The 21,812-nt window shown below is 44.7% G+C and overlaps 1 protein-coding gene across 5 annotated transcripts in view; it reads left to right on the top strand.

Moving 5' to 3' along the window:
- LOC135527406 (tyrosine-protein phosphatase non-receptor type 11-like) overlaps nt 1-21,812 on the top strand; it is a 108,817-nt gene that overhangs the window by 59,151 nt on the left and 27,854 nt on the right. For 2 of the 5 annotated variants that reach the window (XM_064955934.1, XM_064955935.1), the window contains exons 7-15: nt 535-631; nt 721-815; nt 6,984-7,139; nt 7,679-7,810; nt 16,750-16,904; nt 17,296-17,363; nt 17,667-17,818; nt 18,222-18,325; nt 18,500-18,627. In XM_064955934.1, the coding sequence (XP_064812006.1) occupies nt 535-631; nt 721-815; nt 6,984-7,139; nt 7,679-7,810; nt 16,750-16,904; nt 17,296-17,363; nt 17,667-17,818; nt 18,222-18,325; nt 18,500-18,590 (1,050 nt within the window). In that variant the 3' untranslated portion in view covers nt 18,591-18,627. Of the gene's footprint in view, nt 1-534; nt 632-720; nt 816-6,983; nt 7,140-7,678; nt 7,811-16,749; nt 16,909-17,295; nt 17,364-17,666; nt 17,819-18,221; nt 18,326-18,499; nt 18,628-21,812 lie in introns of those variants that run through there. The other 3 variants (XM_064955937.1, XM_064955936.1, XM_064955938.1) reach the window with 2 other exon arrangements.

Raw genomic sequence — 21,812 nt, 5'->3', positions numbered from 1 at the left:
CGGAGAGTTTACAGTCTAACCAGACACCTAGGTATTTGTAGTTGTCCACATATTCTAAGTCAGAACCATCCAGAGTAGTGATGCTGGACGGGTGGGTGGGTGCGGGCAGCGATCGGTTGAAGTGCATGCATTTAGTTTTGCTAGCGTTTAAGAGCAGTTGGAGGCCATGGAAGGAGAGTTGTATGGCATTGAAGCTCGTCTGGATGATGTAAATCCAGTATGTTAATGAGGCATTTCCTGAAGGACAACACACAGCACATTATTGTTAACTCTAAGATGGTCACCACTGGTTCCTGTCATAGTCTGGTTATGGGCCCTGATCAAAGGTAGTGCACTATATCTTGGCACATATGGTGCCATTTGGGATACCTGGGTCTAAGGGATTTTTTATGGCTCAGATTAGACTCTTCACTCCAAAATGACTTCCAAGACTTTGGTCAAAAGTATTGCACTAGATTGCCAATAGGGAATGCCATTTCATATACTGCCTCTGTCTGACTTTCTCTCACCTTGTTCTCTTCTCTCTTCTTCCAGGTGCTACAGCAGCAGGAGTGTAAGCTCCTCTACCCCAGGAAAGAAGGGCAGAGAGCAGAGAACAAGATTAAAAACAGATACAAGAACATCCTCCCTTGTGAGTGAGATATCGACCTAAACCTCCTGTCTACAAAACCTCCCTGTGTGTGTGACAATGACCCTAATCCCGGTCTATCTGTGTTCCAGTTGACACCACACGGGTGGAGATCAGGGAAGCAGACACAGATGTGCCTGGCTCCGACTACATCAACGCCAACTACATCAGAGTGAGTTCTGGAAGTGTGAGTGGAATAATTGCACTTAGGGGCGAATCCTAACTTCCATTTTAATAAATGTTTCCCTTAATCTCCCATTGACATCAATGCATAACTAATTCTGCTTTTCGACTGTTACACTAGTGTATACACCCTTATGTTATACTTTGGAAATTGTTTCAATAGCTAGGGCTGACAGTGAGGACTTGTGAAGAGCAGAATCAATAACTTCTGCATAATCAAAACAGTTGCTTTGTTAGAAGGTGTTAAAGTTCACAGTCAGCTATTGTTATGTAAATAACAGCTGAAAAGAACCAGTGACCTGGCTTTGACCCCAAGCGAGAGCAGGTCCAGCCTTGGTTCACTAAGACACGGGTGCCGGCCCGAGTAGAAAAATGAACATTTTGCTTGAATTTGATTTGCCCCTTACACCTAGTGCTTTCAGAAAGTATTCATACCCCTTGACTTATTCCACATTTTGTTGTGTTACAGCCTGAATTCAAAATTCATAAAATATTTGTATTTTCTCATCCACAATACCCCATAATGACAAAGTGAAAATAGTGTAAAAAAAATGTTTTAATCAAATGTATTGAATGAAATACAGAAATATCTAATTTACATAAGTATTTGCACCTCTGAGTCAATACTTTGTAGAAGCAGCTTTGGTGGTGATTACAGATTTGAGTTCTCTTGTGTAGGTCTATCAGCTTTGAGTTGTCTTGGGTAGGTCTATCAGCTTTGAGTTGTCTTGGGTAGGTCTATCAGCTTTGAGTTGTCTTGGGTAGGTCTATCAGCTTTGAGTTGTCTTGGGTAGGTCTATCAGCTTTGAGTTGTCTTGGGTAGGTCTATCAGCTTTGAGTTGTCTTGGGTAGGTCTATCAGCTTTGAGTTGTCTTGGGTAGGTCTATCAGCTTTGAGTTGTCTTGGGTAGGTCTATCAGCTTTGAGTTGTCTTGGATAGGTCTATCAGCTTTGAGTTGTCTTGGGTAGGTCTATCAGCTTTGAGTTGTCTTGGGTAGGTCTTTCAGCTTTGAGTTGTCTTGGGTAGGTCTATCAGCTTTGAGTTGTCTTGGGTAGGTCTATTAGCTTTGAGTTGTCTTGGGTAGGTCTTTCAGCTTTGAGTTGTCTTGGGTAGGTCTATCAGCTTTGAGCTGTCTTGGGTAGGTCTTTCAGCTTTGAGTTCTCTTGGGTAGGTCTATCAGCTTTGAGTTGTTTTGGGTAGGTCTATTAGCTTTGAGTTGTCTTGGGTAGGTCTTTCAGCTTTGAGTTGTCTTGGGTAGGTCTATCAGCTTTGAGTTGTCTTGGGTAGGTCTATCAGCTTTGAGTTGTCTTGGGTAGGTCTATCAGCTTTGAGTTGTCTTGGGTAGGTCTATCAGCTTTGAGTTGTCTTGGGTAGGTCTATTAGCTTTGAGTTGTCTTGGGTAGGTCTTTCAGCTTTGAGTTGTCTTGGGTAGGTCTATCAGCTTTGAGTTCTCTTGGGTAGGTCTATCAGCTTTGAGTAGTCTTGGGTAGGTCTATCAGCTTTGAGTCGTCTTGGGTAGGTCTATTAGCTTTGAGTCATCATGGGTATGTCTGTACCAGCTTTGAGTTCTCTTGGGTAGGTCTATCAGCTTTGAGTCGTCTTGGGTAGGTCTATTAGCTTTGAGTCATCATGGGTATGTCTGTACCAGCTTTGAGTTCTCTTGGGTAGGTCTATCAGCTTTGAGTTCTCTTGGGTAGGTCTATCAGCTTTGAGTAGTCTTGGGTAGGTCTATCAGCTTTGAGTAGTCTTGGGTAGATCCATCAGCTTTGAGTTCTCTTGGGTAGGTCTATCAGCTTTGAGTTGTCTTGGGTAGGTCTATCAGCTTTGAGTTGTCTTGGGTAGGTCTGTCAGCTTTGAGTTGTCTTGGGTAGGTCTATCAGCTTTGAGTTGTCTTGGGTAGGTCTATCAGCTTTGAGTTGTCTTGGGTAGGTCTATCAGCTTTGAGTTGTCTTGGGTAGGTCTGTCAGCTTTGGGCTGTCTTGGGTAGGTCTGTCAGCTTTGAGTTGTCTTGGGTAGGTCTATCAGCTTTGAGTTGTCTTGGGTAGGTCTATCAGCTTTGAGTTGTCTTGGGTAGGTCTATCAGCTTTGAGTTGTCTTGGGTAGGTCTATCAGCTTTGAGTTGTCTTGGGTAGGTCTATCAGCTTTGAGTTGTCTTGGGTAGGTCTATTAGCTTTGAGTTGTCTTGGGTAGGTCTTTCAGCTTTGAGTTGTCTTGGGTAGGTCTATCAGCTTTGAGTTCTCTTGGGTAGGTCTATCAGCTTTGAGTAGTCTTGGGTAGGTCTATCAGCTTTGAGTCGTCTTGGGTAGGTCTATTAGCTTTGAGTCATCATGGGTATGTCTGTACCAGCTTTGAGTTCTCTTGGGTAGGTCTATCAGCTTTGAGTTCTCTTGGGTAGGTCTATCAGCTTTGAGTAGTCTTGGGTAGGTCTATCAGCTTTGAGTAGTCTTGGGTAGGTCTATCAGCTTTGAGTTCTCTTGGGTAGGTCTATCAGCTTTGAGTTGTCTTGGGTAGGTCTATCAGCTTTGAGTTGTCTTGGGTAGGTCTGTCAGCTTTGAGTTGTCTTGGGTAGGTCTATCAGCTTTGAGTTGTCTTGGGTAGGTCTATCAGCTTTGAGTTGTCTTGGGTAGGTCTATCAGCTTTGAGTTGTCTTGGGTAGGTCTATCAGCTTTGGGCTGTCTTGGGTAGGTCTATCAGCTTTGAGTTGTCTTGGGTAGGTCTATCAGCTTTGAGTTGTCTTGGGTAGGTCTATCAGCTTTGAGTTGTCTTGGGTAGGTCTATCAGCTTTGAGTTTTCTTGGGTTATTCTGTATCAGCTTTGAGTTGTATTGGGTATGTCTGTATCAGCTTTGAGTTGTCTTGGGTAGGTCTGTCAGCTTTTAGTTGTCTTGGGTAGGTCTGTCAGCTTTGAGTTGTCTTGGGTAGGTCTGTACCAGCTTTGAGTTGTCTTGGGTAGGTCTATCAGCTTTGAGTTGTCTTGGGTAGGTCTATTAGCTTTGAGTTGTCTTGGGTATGTCTGTGTCAGCTTTGAGTCGTCTTGGATAGGTCTGTACCAGCTTTGAGTTGTCTTGGGTAGGTATGTACCATCTTTGAGTTGTCTTGGGTAGGTCTGTACCAACTTTGAGTTGTCTTGGGTAGGTCTATTAGCTTTGAGTTGTCTTGGGTATGTCTGTGTCAGCTTTGAGTCGTCTTGGATAGGTCTGTACCAACTTTGAGTTGTCTTGGGTAGGTCTGTACCAACTTTGAGTTGTCTTGGGTAGGTCTGTACCAACTTTGAGTTGTCTTGGGTAGGTCTGTACCAACTTTGAGTTGTGTTGTGTAGGTCTATCTGCTTTGCACATCTGGATTTAGGGATGTTCTTCCTTACTGAGTTTCTCAAGCTCTGTTAAATTGGATGGGGAGGGGCAGTGAACAACAATCTGTAAGTCTTTCCACAGATTTTCAATGGGATTCAATTCTGGGCTTTAGCTGGGCCTCTCAAGAACTTTCACATTCTTGTTCTGAAGCCATTCCATCGTTGCTTTGGCTATGGATCATTGTCCTATTGTAACAGCCCCAGTCTGTTTGCACTCTGAAGCAGGTTCTCATCAAGGATTTGTCTGTATTTGGCACCATTCACTGTTCCCTCTATACTTACCAGTCTCCCAGTTCCCGCTGCTGAAAAGCATCCCCATATTCCCATAGCATGATGCTAGGCACCACCATACTTCACGGTAGGGTTGGTGTTAGATGGGTAATGAGCTATGTCTGGTTTTCTCTAAATATAGCTCTTTGCATTCAGGCCAAAGAGTTACATTTTTGTCTCATCAGACCACAGGATCTTTTGCCTTATGCTCTGTCTTTCACATGCCTTTTTACAAACTCCAGGCGTGCTGTCATGAGCCTTTTTTGCAAGAGTGGTTTCAGTCTGGCCACTCTCCCATCAAGCCCTGATTGGTGAAGTGCTGTAGAGACTGTTGTCCGTCTGGCATGTTCTCCCAGATAAATTATATGTTCAGCCAAAGAACTCTGTAGGTCTGTCAGTGGTCATGGGGTTTTTGGTCACCTCGTAACCAAGGACCTTCTTGCCCGGTTGCTCAGTTTGTTCAGACGGCCAGCTCTTGGCAGTCTTGGTAGTACCAAATGTTTCCCAATGATGGAGACCACTGTGGTCTTGTATGGTGTGTGGAAAGTTTCCATTTTTTATACCCTTCCCCAGATATACAGTACCAGTCAAACGTTTGGACACACCTACTCATTCCAGGGTTTTACTTTATTTGAACTATTTTCTACATTGTAGAATAATAATGAAGTCATCAAGACTATGAAATAACACATGGAATCATATAGTAACCAAAGTGTTGAACAAATCAAAATATATTTTAGATTCTTCAAAGTAGCAACCCTTTGCCTTGATGACAGCTTTGCATTATCTCAACCAGCTTCATGAGCTAGTCACCTGGAATGCATTTCAATGGACAGGTTGCCTTGTTAAAAGTTCATTTGTGGATTTTCTTAACTTAATGCATTTGAGCCAATCAGTTGTGTTCTGACAAGGTAGGGGTGGTATACAGAAGATGGCCCTATTTGGTAAAAGACCAAGTCCATATTATGGCAAGAACAGCTCAAATAAGCAAAGAAAAACAACAGTCTGTTACTTTAAGACATGAAGGTCAGTCAATCTGGAACATTACAAGAACTTTGATTTCTTTTCTCCCAAGTTCAGTCGCAAAAACAATCAGCGCTATGATGAAACTGTCTCTGAATGAGGACCGCCACAGGAAAGGAAGACCCAGAGTTACCTCTGCTGCAGAGGATAAGTTCACAGAGTTACCAGCCTCAGAAATTGCAGCTCGAATAAATGCTTCACAGAGTTCAAGTAACAGACACATCTCAAAATCAACTGTTCAGAGGAGACTGTGAATCAGGCCTTTATGCAAATTGCTGCAAAGAAACCACTACTAAAGGACACCAATATGAAGAAGAGACTTGCTTGGGCCAAGAAACACGAGCAATGTACATTAGACCGGTAAAAATCTGTCCTTTGGTCTGATGAGTCCAAATTTGAGATGTTTGGTTCCAACCGCTGTGTCTTTGAGATGCAGGGGAACGGATGATCTCTGCATGTGTGGTTCCCACCGTGAAGCATGGAGGTGTGATGGCGTGGGGGTGCTTTGCTGGTGACACTGTCTGTGATTTTATTTAGAAGTCAAGGCACACACCTGCATGGCAACCACATCATTCTGCAGTGACACGTCATCCCATCTGGGTTGAGCTTAGCGGGACTATCATTTGTTTTTCAACAGGACAACGACCCAACACACCTCTAGGCTGTGTAAGGGCTATTTTACCAAGAATGAGAGTGATAGAGTGCTGCATCAGATAACCTGGCCTCCACCATCCCCCGACCTCAACTCAACTGAGATGGTTTGGTATGATTTGGACGTCAGAGTGAAGGAAAAGCAGCCAACAAGTGCTCAGCAGGGAACTCCTTCAAGACCATTTGAAAAACATTCCAGGTGAGGCTGATTGAGTGAATGCCAAGAGTGTGCAAAGGCTGTCAATGCAAAGGGTGGCTACTTTGAAGAATCTCAAATATAAAATACATTTGGTTTTGTTTAACACTTTTTTTGGTTACTACATAATTCCATGTGATATTTCATAGCTTTGATGTCTTCAGTATTATTCTATAATGTAGGAAATAGTACAAATAAAGTAAAACCCTTGAATGAGGAGGTGTGTCCAAACTTTTGACGGGTATTGTATGCCTCAACACAATTCTCTCAGAGCTCTACGAAGGGTTCCTTGCACTTCATGGTATAATGTCTGCTCTGACATGCACTGTCAACTGTGGAACCTTATAGAGATAGGTGTTTCTTTTTAAATCCTGTCCAAACAATTGAATTGGGCACAGGTGGACTCCAAGTTGAAGTGCCATCTCAAGGATGATCAAAGGAAATTTGATGCACCTGAGCTCAATTTAGAGTGTCATAGCAGAGGGTGTGAATGGCCTGCTCCCATACTGTAGCCTATGTGCTGTCGTAGCCAACTCTTCTATGTTTGGCATGAAAATGAACTAACACACACAGTGAGGAGTTGGTTAAAGCACAAACAGACTGAACCACCACCAAGTTACCAATGTTCATCATGAATGAAGACATGAAATGAATGAAGTACTGTATGTTTCTCTCGCCCAGAGTATGCATGAAGAGGGCCGCCATGTGGAGGAGGGCAAGGTGTTCATCGCCACCCAGGGCTGCCTTCAGAACACGGTGGTGGACTTCTGGAAGATGGTCTACCAGGAAAACACACACGTCATTGTCATGACCACCAAGGAGATGGAGAGAGGACGGGTGAGGGCATATAAGTAGAATTACTGGGTCCAAAGTCTGGTCCGGGGATAATGATATCATCTATGAAACCACATACATTCCCCCATGGTGGGGATACCAGTTTGCTCTTTCAACAAATACATAAAGATATGTTAGACATTCAGAATTTGAATAAAAGATGAGAGCAAGGGGAAAAAATAAGTAAATGTATTAGAACAGGCATTCCTAAGTCCATGTAATGTAATACTATTTGTAAGGTTGAAAGCCTCCCACTGACACCATCTCTGTTTAGATGAGGATTAAAGTCTCCCACTGACACCATCTCTGTTTAGAAGTACATCAGTGGATGGGGGTGCATGTATGGACAGATAGATGCTTATCAGAACTGAACTTCAGGAGGCTAGCAATACATTGTTTGGCTCCCCATCCTCCAATCCAAAACAGCTGTTGCCAATCTCCGGGATGACCAGGATAGTATGACAGCTAAACTGGTCGTAAACGTGCTTGGGGAAAAAGCAGGGCCTTCTAGATTGTGTAATGCTCCACTTTTCCCTCGACAGAACAAGTGTGTGCGTTACTGGCCCGACCTCAACGCCACTAAGGAGTTTGGGAAAGTGAGTGTGAAGAACGTGGAGGAGTGTCCGGCTCAGGACTACATCCTAAGGGAATTGGAGGTGACGCGTTTGGACAGGGTAAGACAGCCCCATGTGGTGACCACATACATTTAAGGAGGATCTTTATAAAATGCTACCGTTTGGTATAGCACAGTAAATTACACCTTAACTAAGGCCACTTGTGATGTGGGGGAGGTTTATTTCCCGTTGTATAAATTAATATATAATTAACAGGTACTACATAGGCCATTTCTGAGTGACCACCGTAACATTTGAGTAATGCACTACTTTGCAAAGCTCAACGTGCAAATCGCCCCTGCACCCACTTTGCCTCCCTTCATTGACTGGGGGGTGGGCGTGTTTCATTGCCCCAACGCCTTCAAAGGACGGCTGACTGAAAAGCCATGTACGGATTGACCATGTCTCCACAGCCAAAGTTATATGGTTTGCGTGCCCTGCTGAAGGACCCTAGTATTGTAAGTATAACCAGAGACACTGGAATATAAATGACTTCTCTCACGATTTTAAATGATGTTATGTAGCTATCTTGTGATGAAGCGAGGCAGGCTAGCAAAAGTTTTAGCTAATGTTAGGGTAGCTAGCTAATTACCTCATTACAACATAGTTAGGTCGTAGCTCATACTAGTTTACTGTGTATTGTCTGGATACTGTTGGTTATGTCACATTATCATTTGATAATGTTAGTGAGGAAGGCTAGCTAGCTAATGTTAGCCTACAAGTCAGTCTACATCTGTAAAAAATGAGTTTAATGTAAGGTTAGGTATAAGGTGGTTGACATTGCTCATCTCCAGATATATATATTCTTAATTCTATTTCTTTCATTTAGATGTGTGATGTGAAATTGTTAGATATTTCTGTACTGTTTCTTGGCGTTAGAAACACATGCATTTCTCTACACCAGCAATAACATCTGCTAAACGCGTGTATGTGACCAATACAAGTAGATTCTGAGGTTCGCAGTGTGGTTAGGTTAAGATAAATTGTAGAAATAGGCAGGGTTTATGACTTTGTGGCTGTGTTAACTAGTGACAATCTATAACTAAATTGACCCAAGGTACTGCCCTGATGACAAAGACGGCTTCATCAACAATGTGTTATGTGGAAAGTTTTATTAAAACATACTGTTTGATAAACTAGTAGGTTAATTACCCAGCCAAGCAGATACAAATAGTACAGTCATTTTTGTGAAGTGCATTATCAAAAAGTGTTGTCCTTTATAACAAAGCGCTATTTACCACTTGGCTGTCTATTGTTTCACCCTGTCACAGGCCCTCCCAGTCAACACCACCTCATAAGATAAAGGACGTTGTTTATGAGGATTGCCTGCTGCAGTTGTTTGAGAGATTTCCAGTTTGCAGCAGAACATGCAACATAGAGAACACCAGCAAGGGGACCCTCAGCATTACATAGACATGCCCTCGCTGTGAGCATTCCTATAAAACGGAACAGGGAGGACACTTGAATCAGGTTGGTGACATTTTACCTGGTCAAAGGTCAAAACATGTTCTAGTTTTGTCCCAATTCGCCTTCATAACTTAAGCCTTGTGGAACCAGCCTGATCACTGAGTTTACCATTCCATTTCACTTCACATATCATGATATCTGAGGTGAAATAGAAAGGTGAATACAGCGATCCGATTGGTTCCACCGTGCTAATCATAACCACCATTGATAATCTAATCAGTGCTCTGTATGTTTGACCGACCAGTATCTTTGAGGGATCAAGAGCTCATCGATGCTGCGATGCCCATCAATGGGGCACTGGCAAAGAACTTGCTTCTTGCCTCCTCACCAATGGTCGTCGATGGGGAGACAAGAATTAGGTAGGTTTAGTATGACCTGTTCAAACTTCAACATGGTAGATGTGTGTTAGGATAGGTGATATCTGACAAACTGCCCGTTGGTAATAGAACAGTGACTCTGTATGTGTTCACAGAAACATGTATGGAGCCAGCACATGGAGACTTGCAAGACGAAGAAGACGGATGTCTCTAAATGGACCTGGCACTCTGCATACATTTTTTACTAGACAACCTTTACTTGTATTGTCTTTTTTTATTATTGGGTTGACTGGTATCAGTCAGTATGGGGAGGGAGAAACTCTATGTATTCTGCACCAGGATCAAGGAACTCCTGTTGTATACAGGACACCACACAGGAAGATATGACCACTCTGACATGTTAGCCAAGGTAGCCCCATCACCACCAGACAAAATGCAGATAGGCACAATATCTGTATCGGCTTGGAATGACAATGAAAGGTGTATTTTGTTATACTGTATTTGCAAAACACTGCTTATATTGTATTATTTAAAGGGTTGTTTATTCTGCATGGGTCTGTAACTACATTTGAAAGTTATCAAAACACTTTGTTTAGAATATCTACATAAATTCAACAATTGCATTCTTCTCATATTACTCTGAAGGCTACTGATCTGTTCAATGTTTCCTCCGGCATCTCACCATACATCTGCCTGTAGTTATTGAACTCCAGCTGCCGTGGTTTGTTTGTGGTTATTGAGTGGGGGGACAGCTGCAGGCGAAGTTCTGAAGTTCTGACAGATGGGTGTGTCTTGGTGGTGGCAAGGACACACTCAAGAAACACCCCAAATCACATTTGGTTTCTGATATGGCCGCCAGCATTTCTTGAGGCACCAAAAAAACAAGACCAGATCAGCAGGTGCAGTTCCTTATTAAGTTCCTTTTTCTGCATCGTGTCATAAGGGCCCTTTCCTACACACTTCTCAGTAGTTGGTATTCAGACTTGGAACCAGGTTTGCTTGTGTGGCACCATTGCGCACACTGAATGCATTTAATTCAACCCCAGAAAACACCCAATGGGCGGCCTACCTATTTGAACAGGAGGTTTGTGTTCAATTGTTTTTTCTGTTCATTTAGCTAAAACAGGGATTTGCAACTTTGAAGGGGATGGGGGCCACAACAAATCTAAACTCATGAGAGGTTGCTGTGGCATCGTGGGTCTCTGTACCGACATACATACAGTAGCAACACATGCAATCGGAGCTGGCCCTAGCCTCATGTTGTTGGGGATGCCCCCCCCCCCACCTTGCAAGCAAAACATTTTAGCAGCCCCCTTATTGACAGCAGCGAGATGTGTGTGTGTTTATGTAAATTTAATTCCTGCAATTCTACACTTTGTCATGGGATGTAGAGAGAATGAGGCATTCTTAATTTTTCACATTTTGCTATAGAGCAGAGGGAAAAATTAGCAGTTTTATAGTGAATGTTTGCTGTTACTAATATATGAGAGTGACTAACAAAATAAATGGGGGCCACCTGGTCGGTAATTCGACCACAATTACTACAATTTTAGATAGCTGGCTAAACTTATTGACCAATTAAAACATATTTAGCGGGTGTGGGTGAGTATCAGAGACTGACATAAGAGAAGCTGCTGACGCCCAACCACATTTTGAAATTGAAGCCTGTGTGTTCTATTATTCTAATTCTCAACACTAAGTTAATAAAATTATATATACAGTGAGCTCCAAAAGTATTGAGCCACACTATCAAGCTTGAGAGACTACAAATTGGTTGGATGCTGTTTTGTTTCAGATTATTTTGTGCCATATATAAATTAATGGTAAATGTGACTTTGATTGTAAATAAGAATATAATAAGTTTCTAAACAATTCCACATTAGTGTGGATGCTGACATCATTACAGATAATCCTGAAGAATCGTGAATAACGAGTGAGAAAGACGCCAAATATCAAACCCCCAAAAATGCTACTGTCACCTGATATTGTCAGAGTGAGATGTTGGCATGTCTTGGGGGTATGATGTTTGTGGGTTTGTAACTTTCCCACTCAACAATATTCATGATTCACTTAGGATTGTCTGTAATCAGTGTAGCATCCACATTAATGTAGAAGTGTTTTATTTATTTATTTAATCTGAAACACAACCAAAACAAACCAGCAAATACATCCAACAAATATGTAGTCACAAGCTTGATGTAGTTATCACGTGCTATGAATATGGGACCAAATACATACATTGTTACTTCTTTAATACATATTTAAGTGAATATGTCCCAATACTTTTGGTCCCCTAAAATGGGGGGACTATGAACATAAAGTTATTTAATTTCTAAAATGTTTACCCTGTATGGATGAAAATACCCTCAAATTAAAGTTGACAGTCTGCACTTTAACCTCAAGGTCATTGTATCATTTCAAATACAAAGTGCTGGACTACAAAGCCAACTCGAACAGTTGTAAAAGATGCTTCAACAAAGTACAGAGTAAAGGGTCTGAATAACTGTAGATGTGATATTTCAGTTTATTTGTTATACATTTTCTAAAATGTCTAAACCTATTGTGTGTAGATTGATGAGGGAGGAAAACCTCATTTTTAGAATAAGGCTGCAACATAACAAAACGTGGAAAAAGTTAAGGAGTCGGAATACTTTCTGAATGCATAGTATATTTTGACTTAAATTTCAACATATTGATACTATCAGTTATGAAGGGAAGACCCAGATGCAGACCACGTCGAATAAACAATAGTTTGTTCTAACAGGGGCAGGTCAAGACAGGCAGGGATCAGAAAACCAGAGGTCGGGCAATGGTACCGGACGGCAGGCAGTGTCTGGGTAAGGCAGAGTGATCAGGCAGGCGGGCTCGGAGTCAGGACAGGCAAAGGTCAAAACCGGGAGGGCAAGAAAAGAGAGACTAGAAAAAGCAGGAGCTTAGACAATGCTGGTTGACTCGAACAAACAAGACAAACTGGCAACAGACCAACACAGAACACAGGTATAAATACACAGGGGATAATGGGGAAGATGGGTGACACCTGGAGGGGGTGGAGACAATCACAAAGACAGGTGAAACAGATCAGGTGTGACAGTACCCACCCCCTCTCGGGGTGCCACCTGGCGTCCTACCTGGGCGCTTTCCTGGTTGAACGGGGAGTCGTTGAAAATCCGTGATGAGGCCTGGTTTCAAGATGTCCCTGGCGGGGACCCAGCACCTCTTCTCCGGGCCATAGCCCTCCCAGTCAACCAAGTACTGGAATCCGCTGCCCCGAGGTTGAACCTTCAGGAGATGCCTCACCGTGTAAGCCGGTTGGCAGTCGATGAGACAGGGGAGAGTGGTGGGCTTGGAAACAGGAGACAAAAGGCTGTGAGACATAGGTTTGACTCTGGACACATGAAAGGTGGGGTATATACAAAGATTACGGGACAGGAGAAGACGAACATCAGAGGGACTGATAATTTTAGAGTTGGGAAACGGGCCAATAAAGTGGGGAAGAGTTTTCAGGATTCCACCCGAAGGGGCAGATCCTGGGTGGATAGCCATACCTTCTGCCCGAGACGATTTTAGGGTCCGATTGTGATCTGCTTGTCGTCGACACCTGGAGGTGGTCTTGAAGAGGACCGACCGGGCTCTCCGGGTACGACAACAGGTGGACAAACATCTGGGCAGAAGGTATGCCGACGTCAGTAGGCCGAGACCGTGTAGTCCATGGATCCGGACGACGTGCTGCACCATGAGCTGGTCCGTCGCCTTGGCTGAGGGTAATTTGGGGAGAGGAATGAACTGGGTGGCCTTGGAAAACCGGTCAACCACCATCAGGATGGCAGTGTTGCCCTCAGACAGGGGGAGACCCATGACGAAATCCAGGAATATGTGGAACCGAGGATGGTGAGGGACAAGCAGAGGTTGCAGAAGGCCAGCCAGAACTTGCTGAGGAGTCTTGTTCTGAGCACACACGGTGCAAGCGGCGATGAATGCAGAGACGTCAGGAACCATGGTGGGCCACCAAATGCATTGTCACACAAACGCCAGGGTTCGCTGGGAGCACAGGTGGCAGGCAAGCCTGGAGGAATGGGCCCACTCGAGGACCGCAGAGTGGACTGTGTCAGGTACTAACATCCGGTTATCTGGGCCCCACCCAGGTTTCGGCTGGGACCGCTGCTCCTCCCGGACCTGCCGATAGGAGAGGGAAAAGTTGAACCAGGTAAACAGCAGGGCCAATCTCGCCTGCCTGGAGTTGAGGCGCTTAGCGGTGCGGAGATACAACAGGTTTTTGTGGTCGGTCCACACAATGTATGGATGCTATGCCCCTTCGAGCCAGTGCCTCATTTACTCCAATGCCATTTTCACCGTGAGAAGCTCCCGAGTCCCGACATCGTAATTCTTCTGCGAGGCGGTGGGAGAAGAAGGCGCAGGGATGCAGCTTAAAGTCCCTTGCAGAACGTTGGTACAGAACAGCCCCCACTCCAACGTCCGAAGCATCGGCCTCCACCACGAACTGACAGGAAGGTTCCGGATGAACCAGGATCTGAGCCGTGGTGAAGTGATGTTTAAGGTCCCGGAACGCCCGGTCAGCAGCCGTGGACTACGTGAACGGAACCTTCGTAGAGGTGATGGCATACAGGGGGGAGGCTAGGGTGCTGTAACCCCGGATAAAGCGGCGATAGAAGTTGGCAAACCCCAGGAAGAATTGCAGCTGCAACCTGGACGTAGGCAGGGGCCAATCCACCACCGCTTTCTCCATCTGGGATCCATCTTGACACTCCCAGCAGAGATGATGTAGTCCAGAAAGGGAATGCTGGAGCGATGGAACTCACACTTTTCCAACTTAACGAACAACTGGAGAACCTGCCGAACATAGAGCACATGTTCTTGGGGGGAGTGGCAGAAGACGAGGATGTCATCAATGTAGACAAAGACGAACCGGTTCAGCAAGTCGCGGAGAACGTCATTCACCAGAGCCTGGAACACGGCAAGGGAGTTGGTGGGGCCAAAGGGCATGACCAGATATTCGTAGTGGACACTGGCTGAGTTGTAAGGCGATCTTCCAGTCGTTCCCCTCTCATATCCTCACCAGGTGGTAAGCGTTAGGTAAATCCAACTTGGAGAACACAGTGTCCCCCTGGAGCGGCTCTAAGGCCGAGGAAATGAGAGGTAGCGGATAACGGTTCTTTACAGTGATGTCATTGAGTCCCCGGTAGTCAATGCACAGGCGCAGGGTCTTGTCCTTCTCCACGAAGAAGAACCCTGCGCCAGTGTGAGAGGAGGAAGGACGGATAAATCCATTAGCTAGGGAGTCTCCAATGTAGTCCTCCATAGCCTTGGTTTCAGATCAAGACAGCGAGTATAGATGCCCCCAGGGCGGTGTGGTCAATCCCACAGTCATAAGGTCGGTGCGGCGGAAGGGAAGTGGCCCGGGACTTGCTAAACACCTCCCGGAGGTCCTGGTACTCCGCGGGGATGGCGGAGAGAACTGGAACCACCTCCGAGGACCCAGGAAGACGTCCCGGGGCAGGTTGTGCCAACTTCAGATAATGGGCGTGGCAGAACGGACTCCAGCCCATGATGGCACCCGTATACCAGTTGATGAGTGGGTTGTGTCGCTGGAGCAAGGACAATACCAACACCATGGGAATCTGGGGGAGTTGATGAGTAGGAACTGTTGGTCTCGCTGTGATTCCCTGAAACACGTAGGTTGATGGGAGTGGTGTTATGGGTGACCCGACCTATAGAACGCCAGCTCTAACATCCACGGGAATGGAGAGGGGCTGAGTGAAGATGTTCAGCTCGAAAGCCAGTGCGGTGTCCAAAAGGCTCTCATGGGCTCCAGAGTCAATGAGGACCGGAGAGATTTGGACTGATTTCCCCACAGCAGAATGACATGAAAAGGGGTGCGAGTAAGGGAAGCAGAAAAGTTCCCCATATTGCCCAACGGAGTACTCGCTCCTTGGTGAGCATGGTCCTTTACCGGGCACGAGTACACAAAATGACCAAAGTGCAGCAATACAGACAGCTCTTTGACCTGATCCTGTGTTGCCATTACGCTGGTGACAGCCCAGCTCTGCCTAGTTGCACTGGCTCGGGAAACAGTGCCCCAGCCTCCAGGCAGCTTCTCTCACGAAGAGCGGGGCATCAAGAACCTTCCTCACCTCTCCCACAAACCCCTCCAGGCTCACGCATATGGTTGGCTGCTGTTCCCATACGGCGGTAGCCCAGGTGAGAGACCTTCCAGACATCAGAATTATGAGGTAGGCTATTCTGGAACGAACAAAGGGAAGGAGGAGGGCTGAAGCTCAAAAATGACGACACTCTGAGCTAAAAACGCCCGACAGGCATTCCGGGGGAGGTAACCAGGGCTCCCGGAAGGAGTTACCGAGGGGTGGTGAGGTTACCACCATGGCAGACTGCCCCCCAGCCAACCCGCGCTTAGCCAACGTTTGGACACCCTCCATCAGCCCACATAGCAACTCCGCGTGCCTTCCAATGGAGGCTCCTTGGGAGGATATGGCGTTGCGCAGCTGGCCCAGGTCTGCTCTGTCAGTCATGGTCAGTTCGTACTATCAAGTATGAATGGAAGACCCAGATACAGACCACGTCGGATAAACAATAGTTTAATAGGTGCAGGCAATACACAGGTCAAGACAGGTAGGGGTCAGAAAACCAGAGGTGGGGCAATAGTACCGAACGGCAGGCAGGGTCAGGGTAAGGCAGAGGTCGGCAATCCAGATTGGGGCAAAGGTACAGGTCGGCAGGCAGAGTGATCAGGCAGTCGTGCTCAGAGTCAGGACAGGCAACGGTCAAAACCAAGAGGGTGAGAAAAGAGAGACTAGAAAAAGCAGGAGCTTAGACACAAAACGCTGGTTGACCTGAACAAACAAGACGAACTGGCAACAGACCAACAGAGAACACGGGATAATGGGGAAGATGGGCCTGGAAGGAGATGGAGACAGTCACAAAGACAGGTGAAACAGATCACGGTGTGACAGCTGGAAGGGGATGGAGACAGTCACAAAGATGAAACAGATCAGGGAGGGACAGAAACATGTGTTTAGAACAGTGATATATGCGTTTCCCAAAATTCAGGGTCAGAATACATAAATAGAGAGAAGTGCATAAAAAGGGAAGGAAGTTCCATTTATTCGTGTGTATCTGAATTTCCCCTCCCACTGCTGAAATAGGCCTGTAAACTGTAGTGCTACCTCTCTCCATCTGTAGAGGGAGCTGGTGCGGTACATCTGGCACTACCAGTATCTGAGCTGGCCTGATCATGGCGTGCCCAACGAGCCTGGGGGAGTGCTCAGCTTCCTGGAGCAGGTCAACCGCACGCAGAGCGCCATTCCAGACACCGGACCAATTGTGGTCCACTGCAGGTAAAACAGACAGAGGGCACACATTGTGACAGATGGCACGTATCAGATGCAACACCTTTCCAAGCCCTACTGACATAAAGGCAGTTATTTTAGAGCCTAAATGCATGTCTGTTTGTGATGACTGTTTGGGAGAACACTCTCATGTGATCTAGGACTGTATACATCAACAGTTGACCATGAATCTGTGAAATACTTATACTTATATTTAACAGACCAAAAAGTAGGATTTATTTTCACACTTTAATATAAAGCACAACTGTCTTTCTTATAGATTTGGTCATATTTGTAAGTGTAACTTTAGCGAAATGGCAGTTTGAGTCTGTCTGTTATGAAAGTGCCGCCTAATTGTAGTAACATAGTGCTATTGTCTCCTTTGACCCCCCTCCCCCAGTGCAGGAATTGGGAGAACAGGCACCATAATTGTCATTGACATTCTCATTGACATCATCAACAGACAAGGTAAGACCATGTCAGACATTATGGTTCCTAACCAAACGTTACCGCTATAAAATCAGTCCTAGCCAAACGTTACGGCTCTGACATCAGTCCTGTCCAAGCGTTAATGCTCTATCAGTCCTGTCCAAACCTTACAGCTCTGATATCGATATCCAAGCGTTAAGGCTGTGATACTGTGTTATAGGATGGCTCTGCATGGATTTGGGACAAATCTGTGTAACTGTGCTAAATATGCTGCCCTTTTGACCTTTGTGCTTGTGTCTGTATGTGTGTTTGTGTGCGTGCTCGTGTGTGTGTGTGTTTCAGGATTAGACTGTGACATCGACATCCCTAAGACCATCCAGAGGGTTCGTCAGCAGCGGTCAGGCATGGTGCAGACGGAGGCCCAGTATAAGTTCATTTACATGGCCGTCCAGCAGTACATTGATACGGCACAGAAGAGACTGGAGGAGGAACAGGTATCTACCAAACAGTAGTGGAAATAGTTCTGTAATATTGTAGAAGTATTCTAGCAGTAAAAGTGGCCCTTTAAGTCACAGTTACTGTATATTAGCAGTGGATGAGTAGTAGTTTATTACTAAAGGTACTAGTAACTACCGTACCAACAGCAGTATTGCAGTATATATTCTCTAAAGGGACTGTCTGGAGCTTAGGTATTGCCTTACAGTTGGAGACCCAAGCATTTTATAATAGCTTGATTCAAAGGAACAATCAAGTTGAACCCAAGTTACGGGTATGACATTTCAGGGTGTCAACAAGCAAAGCATGTTGGCCAGGTGCGCGATATGCTACCCTGTCTCAATGTTTACCGATCTTCCTTTTCAAGTTCTAAAAACATAGCTTCTTGTGGACACTTTGCAGAGGAACAAAACGAAGGAGAGGGAGTACTCCAATATCAAATACCCCCAGATGACCAACGCCCGGTCAAAACCCAACATGACCTGTGTGTCACGCTCCTCCTCTGTGTGAGTAGCCCTGCAAATACACAACCTGCTCATAGTTCACAGACAAATGCTGCTTTACTCTCTCTAAATGCACACTCTATCTCCTTCATATTATTTCATCCACACCCAATGAACATTGTCTGAATGAACATGAAACAGAATTTCAGCTCACCATGTTTTTTTTGTGTGATGCAGAGTGACGGATGATGACCCGTCCAGCGTGTATGAGAACTTAAACATCAAGAACCCAAAGACCTCCGGGAGCAGCAGTAAAACCAGGAGGTGAAGTCCAGCCACGGACCTCTGCCTCTCTCAACCTCTCTGTGAGTACTCTGTTACGGTGGCTCGTTTAATTATTAGTTATGGCATTATAAGGGCTCATACGTGCTTATAACAATATTTAAGTGGTGTTATTATTTTCTAAAATAAATAATTGATCACTTTTTATTGAGCAACTCCTCCATATACTCTTAAATCACTCTATTTGATTTATATAATGTGTTAATAACCAGCCGACAGGCACCAAAATGCACAGCTTAATTAGTAATAGAAATATACACTGCTCAAAAAAATAAAGGGAACACTAAATTAACATATCCTAGATCTGAATGAATGAAATATTCTTATGAAATACTTTTTTCTTTACATTGTTGAATGTGCTGACAACAAAATCACACAAAAATTATCAATGGAATTTATCAACCCATGGAGGTCTGGATTTGGAGTCACACTCAAATGAAAGTGGAAAACCACACGACAGGCTGATCCAACTTTGATGTAATGTCCTTAAAACAAGTCAAAATAAGGCTCAGTGTGGCGTTGGTGGATGAATCGAGACATGATGTCCCAGATGTGCTCAATTGGATTCAGGTCTGGGGAACGGGCGGGCCAGTCCATTGCATCAATGCCTTCCTCTTGCAGGAACTGCTGACACACTCCAGCCACATGAGGTCTAGCATTGTCTTGCATTAGGAGGAACCCAGGGCCAACCGCACTAGCATATGGTCTCACAAGGGGTCTGAGGACCTCACCTCGGTACCTAATGGCAGGCAGGCAACCTCTGGCGAGCACATGGAGGGCTGTGCGGTCCCCCAAAGAAATGCCACCCCACACCATGACTGACCCACCGCCAAACCGGTCATGCTGGAGGATGTTGCAGGCAGCAGAACGTTCTCCACGGCGTCTCCAGGCTGTCACGTCTGTCGCATGTGCTCAGTGTGAACCTGCTTTCATCTGTGAAGAGCACAGGGCGCCAGTGGCGAATTTGCCAATCTTGGTGTTCTCTGGCAAATGAAAAACGTCCTGCACGGTGTTGTGCTGTAAGCACAACCCCCACCTGTGGACGTCGGGCCCTCATACCAACCTCATTGAGTCTGTTTCTGACCGTTTGAGCAGACACATGCACATTTGTGAGATTTTGCAGGGCTCTGGCAATGCTCCTCCTGCTCCTCCTTGCACAAAGGCAGAGGTAGCAGTCCTGCTGCTGGGCTGTTGCACTCCTACGGCCTCCTCCACGTCTCCTGATGTACTGGCCTGTCTCCTGGTAGCGCCTCCATGCTCTGGACACTACGCTTACAGACACAGCAAACCTTCTTGCCACAGCTCGCATTGATGTGCCATCCTGGATGAGCTGCACTACCTGAGCCACTTGTGTGGGTTGTAGACGCCGTCTCATGCTACCACTAGAGTGAAAGCACCGCCAGCATTCAAAAGTGACCAAAACGTCAGCCAGGAAACATAGGAACTGAGAAGTGGTCTGTGGTCCCCACCTGCAGAACCACTCCTTTATTGGGGGTGTCTTGCTAATTGCCTATAATTTCCACCTGTTGTCTATTCCATTTGCACAACAGCATGTGAAATGTATTGTCAATCAGTGTTGCTTCCTAAGTGGACAGTTTGATTTCACAGAAGTGTGATTGACTTGGAGTTACATTTTATTATTTAATCTTGGAACTACCCATCCCGGATCCGGGAGAATTGTCATCAACTGACACTAATTAGCATAACGCAACGGACAAAAAATATTACTTGAAAATATTCAAATACATGAAATCACAAGTGAAATGTAGTGAAACACAACTTAGCCTTTTGTTAATCACCCTGTCATCTCAGATTTTGAAATTATGCTTTACAGCCAAAGCAAGACAAGCATTTGTGTAAGTTTATCGATAGCCTAGCATAGCATTATGTCCAGCTAGCAGCAGGAAGCTTGGTCACGAAAATCAGAAAAGCAATCAAATTAACCATTTACCTTTGATGATCTTCGGATGTTTTCACTGAAGAGACTCCCAGTTAGACAGCAAATGTTCATTTTGTTCCATAAAGATTATTTTTATAGCCGAAATACCTCCGTTTGTTCTTCACGTTTGGTTGAGAAATCCACCGGAAACTGCGGTCACGACAACGGCAAAAAATATTCCAAATTAGATCCATAATATCAACAGAAACATGGCAAACCTTTTTTTATAATCAATCCTCAAGGTGTTTGTCAAATATCTATTCGATAATATATCAACCAGGTCATTGGCTTCTTAGTAGGAGCGAGAGAAACAATGGCCACATTTGTCTATTACGTACAAACCACTCTGAGAGCCACCAGCTGACCACTGACGCAATGTTGTCGCTCACACTCATTTTTCAAAATAAAAGCACTACACACATTAGGGAAGCCATAGAAAAAGGAATATGGTTGATATCCCTTTCACTGCTCAATAGGGACTCATAGGAACGCAGAGGTTTCTAAATAAGAGTCACTTCCTGATTGGATTTTTCTCAGGCTTTCGCCTGCAATATCAGTTCTGTTGTACTCACATACAATATTTTACAGTTTTGGAAACTTTAGAGTGTTTTCTATCCTAAACTGTCAATTATATGCATATTCTATAATCTGGTCCTGAAAAATAGCCCGTTTACTTTGGGAACGTTATTTTTCCAAAAATGAAAATAGTTCCCCCTAGTTTCAAGAGGTTATTAAGTGTTCCCTTTATTTTTTTGAGCAGTTTATAAATATATATATTTTTTTTTAAATAAGAACAAATTCTTATTTACAATGACAGCCTAGGAAAAGTGGGTTAAGTGCCTTGTTCAGGGGTAGAACAGCAAATTTTTACCTTGTCAGCTCAGGGATTCGATCTAGCAACCTTTCAGTTCCTGCCCCGACGCTCTAACCACCTGGTTGTGGTACATGTATGGCACCTGCCTCCCCAGTGAATAATCATTATGGGCGAAGAAGCCTTTACGATAATGGATAAGAAAGCATTTTATTGTCTGTTTTGACATAAATGTCCTTTGCGTCATAAAAATGGCTTACATAACATAAAATCAACGTACAGAAGATGTGGCGGTCAGGGGGTTATAGAAGTTAAACAGAATAGATAACCTCAACATTTGAATCAGATTTACCCCTCTACAACTGAAAAACATTCTACACTCTTAGAATTATTTGTTGATTATAGAACCAAAAAGAGTTATATTACTTGCTTCATGGAACCCATAAAGTTATATATAC

The sequence above is a fragment of the Oncorhynchus masou genome, chromosome 33 (assembly GCF_036934945.1).
Source record: "Oncorhynchus masou masou isolate Uvic2021 chromosome 33, UVic_Omas_1.1, whole genome shotgun sequence".
Classification (NCBI taxonomy): Eukaryota; Metazoa; Chordata; class Actinopteri; order Salmoniformes; family Salmonidae; genus Oncorhynchus; species Oncorhynchus masou.
This window is presented reverse-complemented; position numbering and strand designations above follow the sequence as displayed.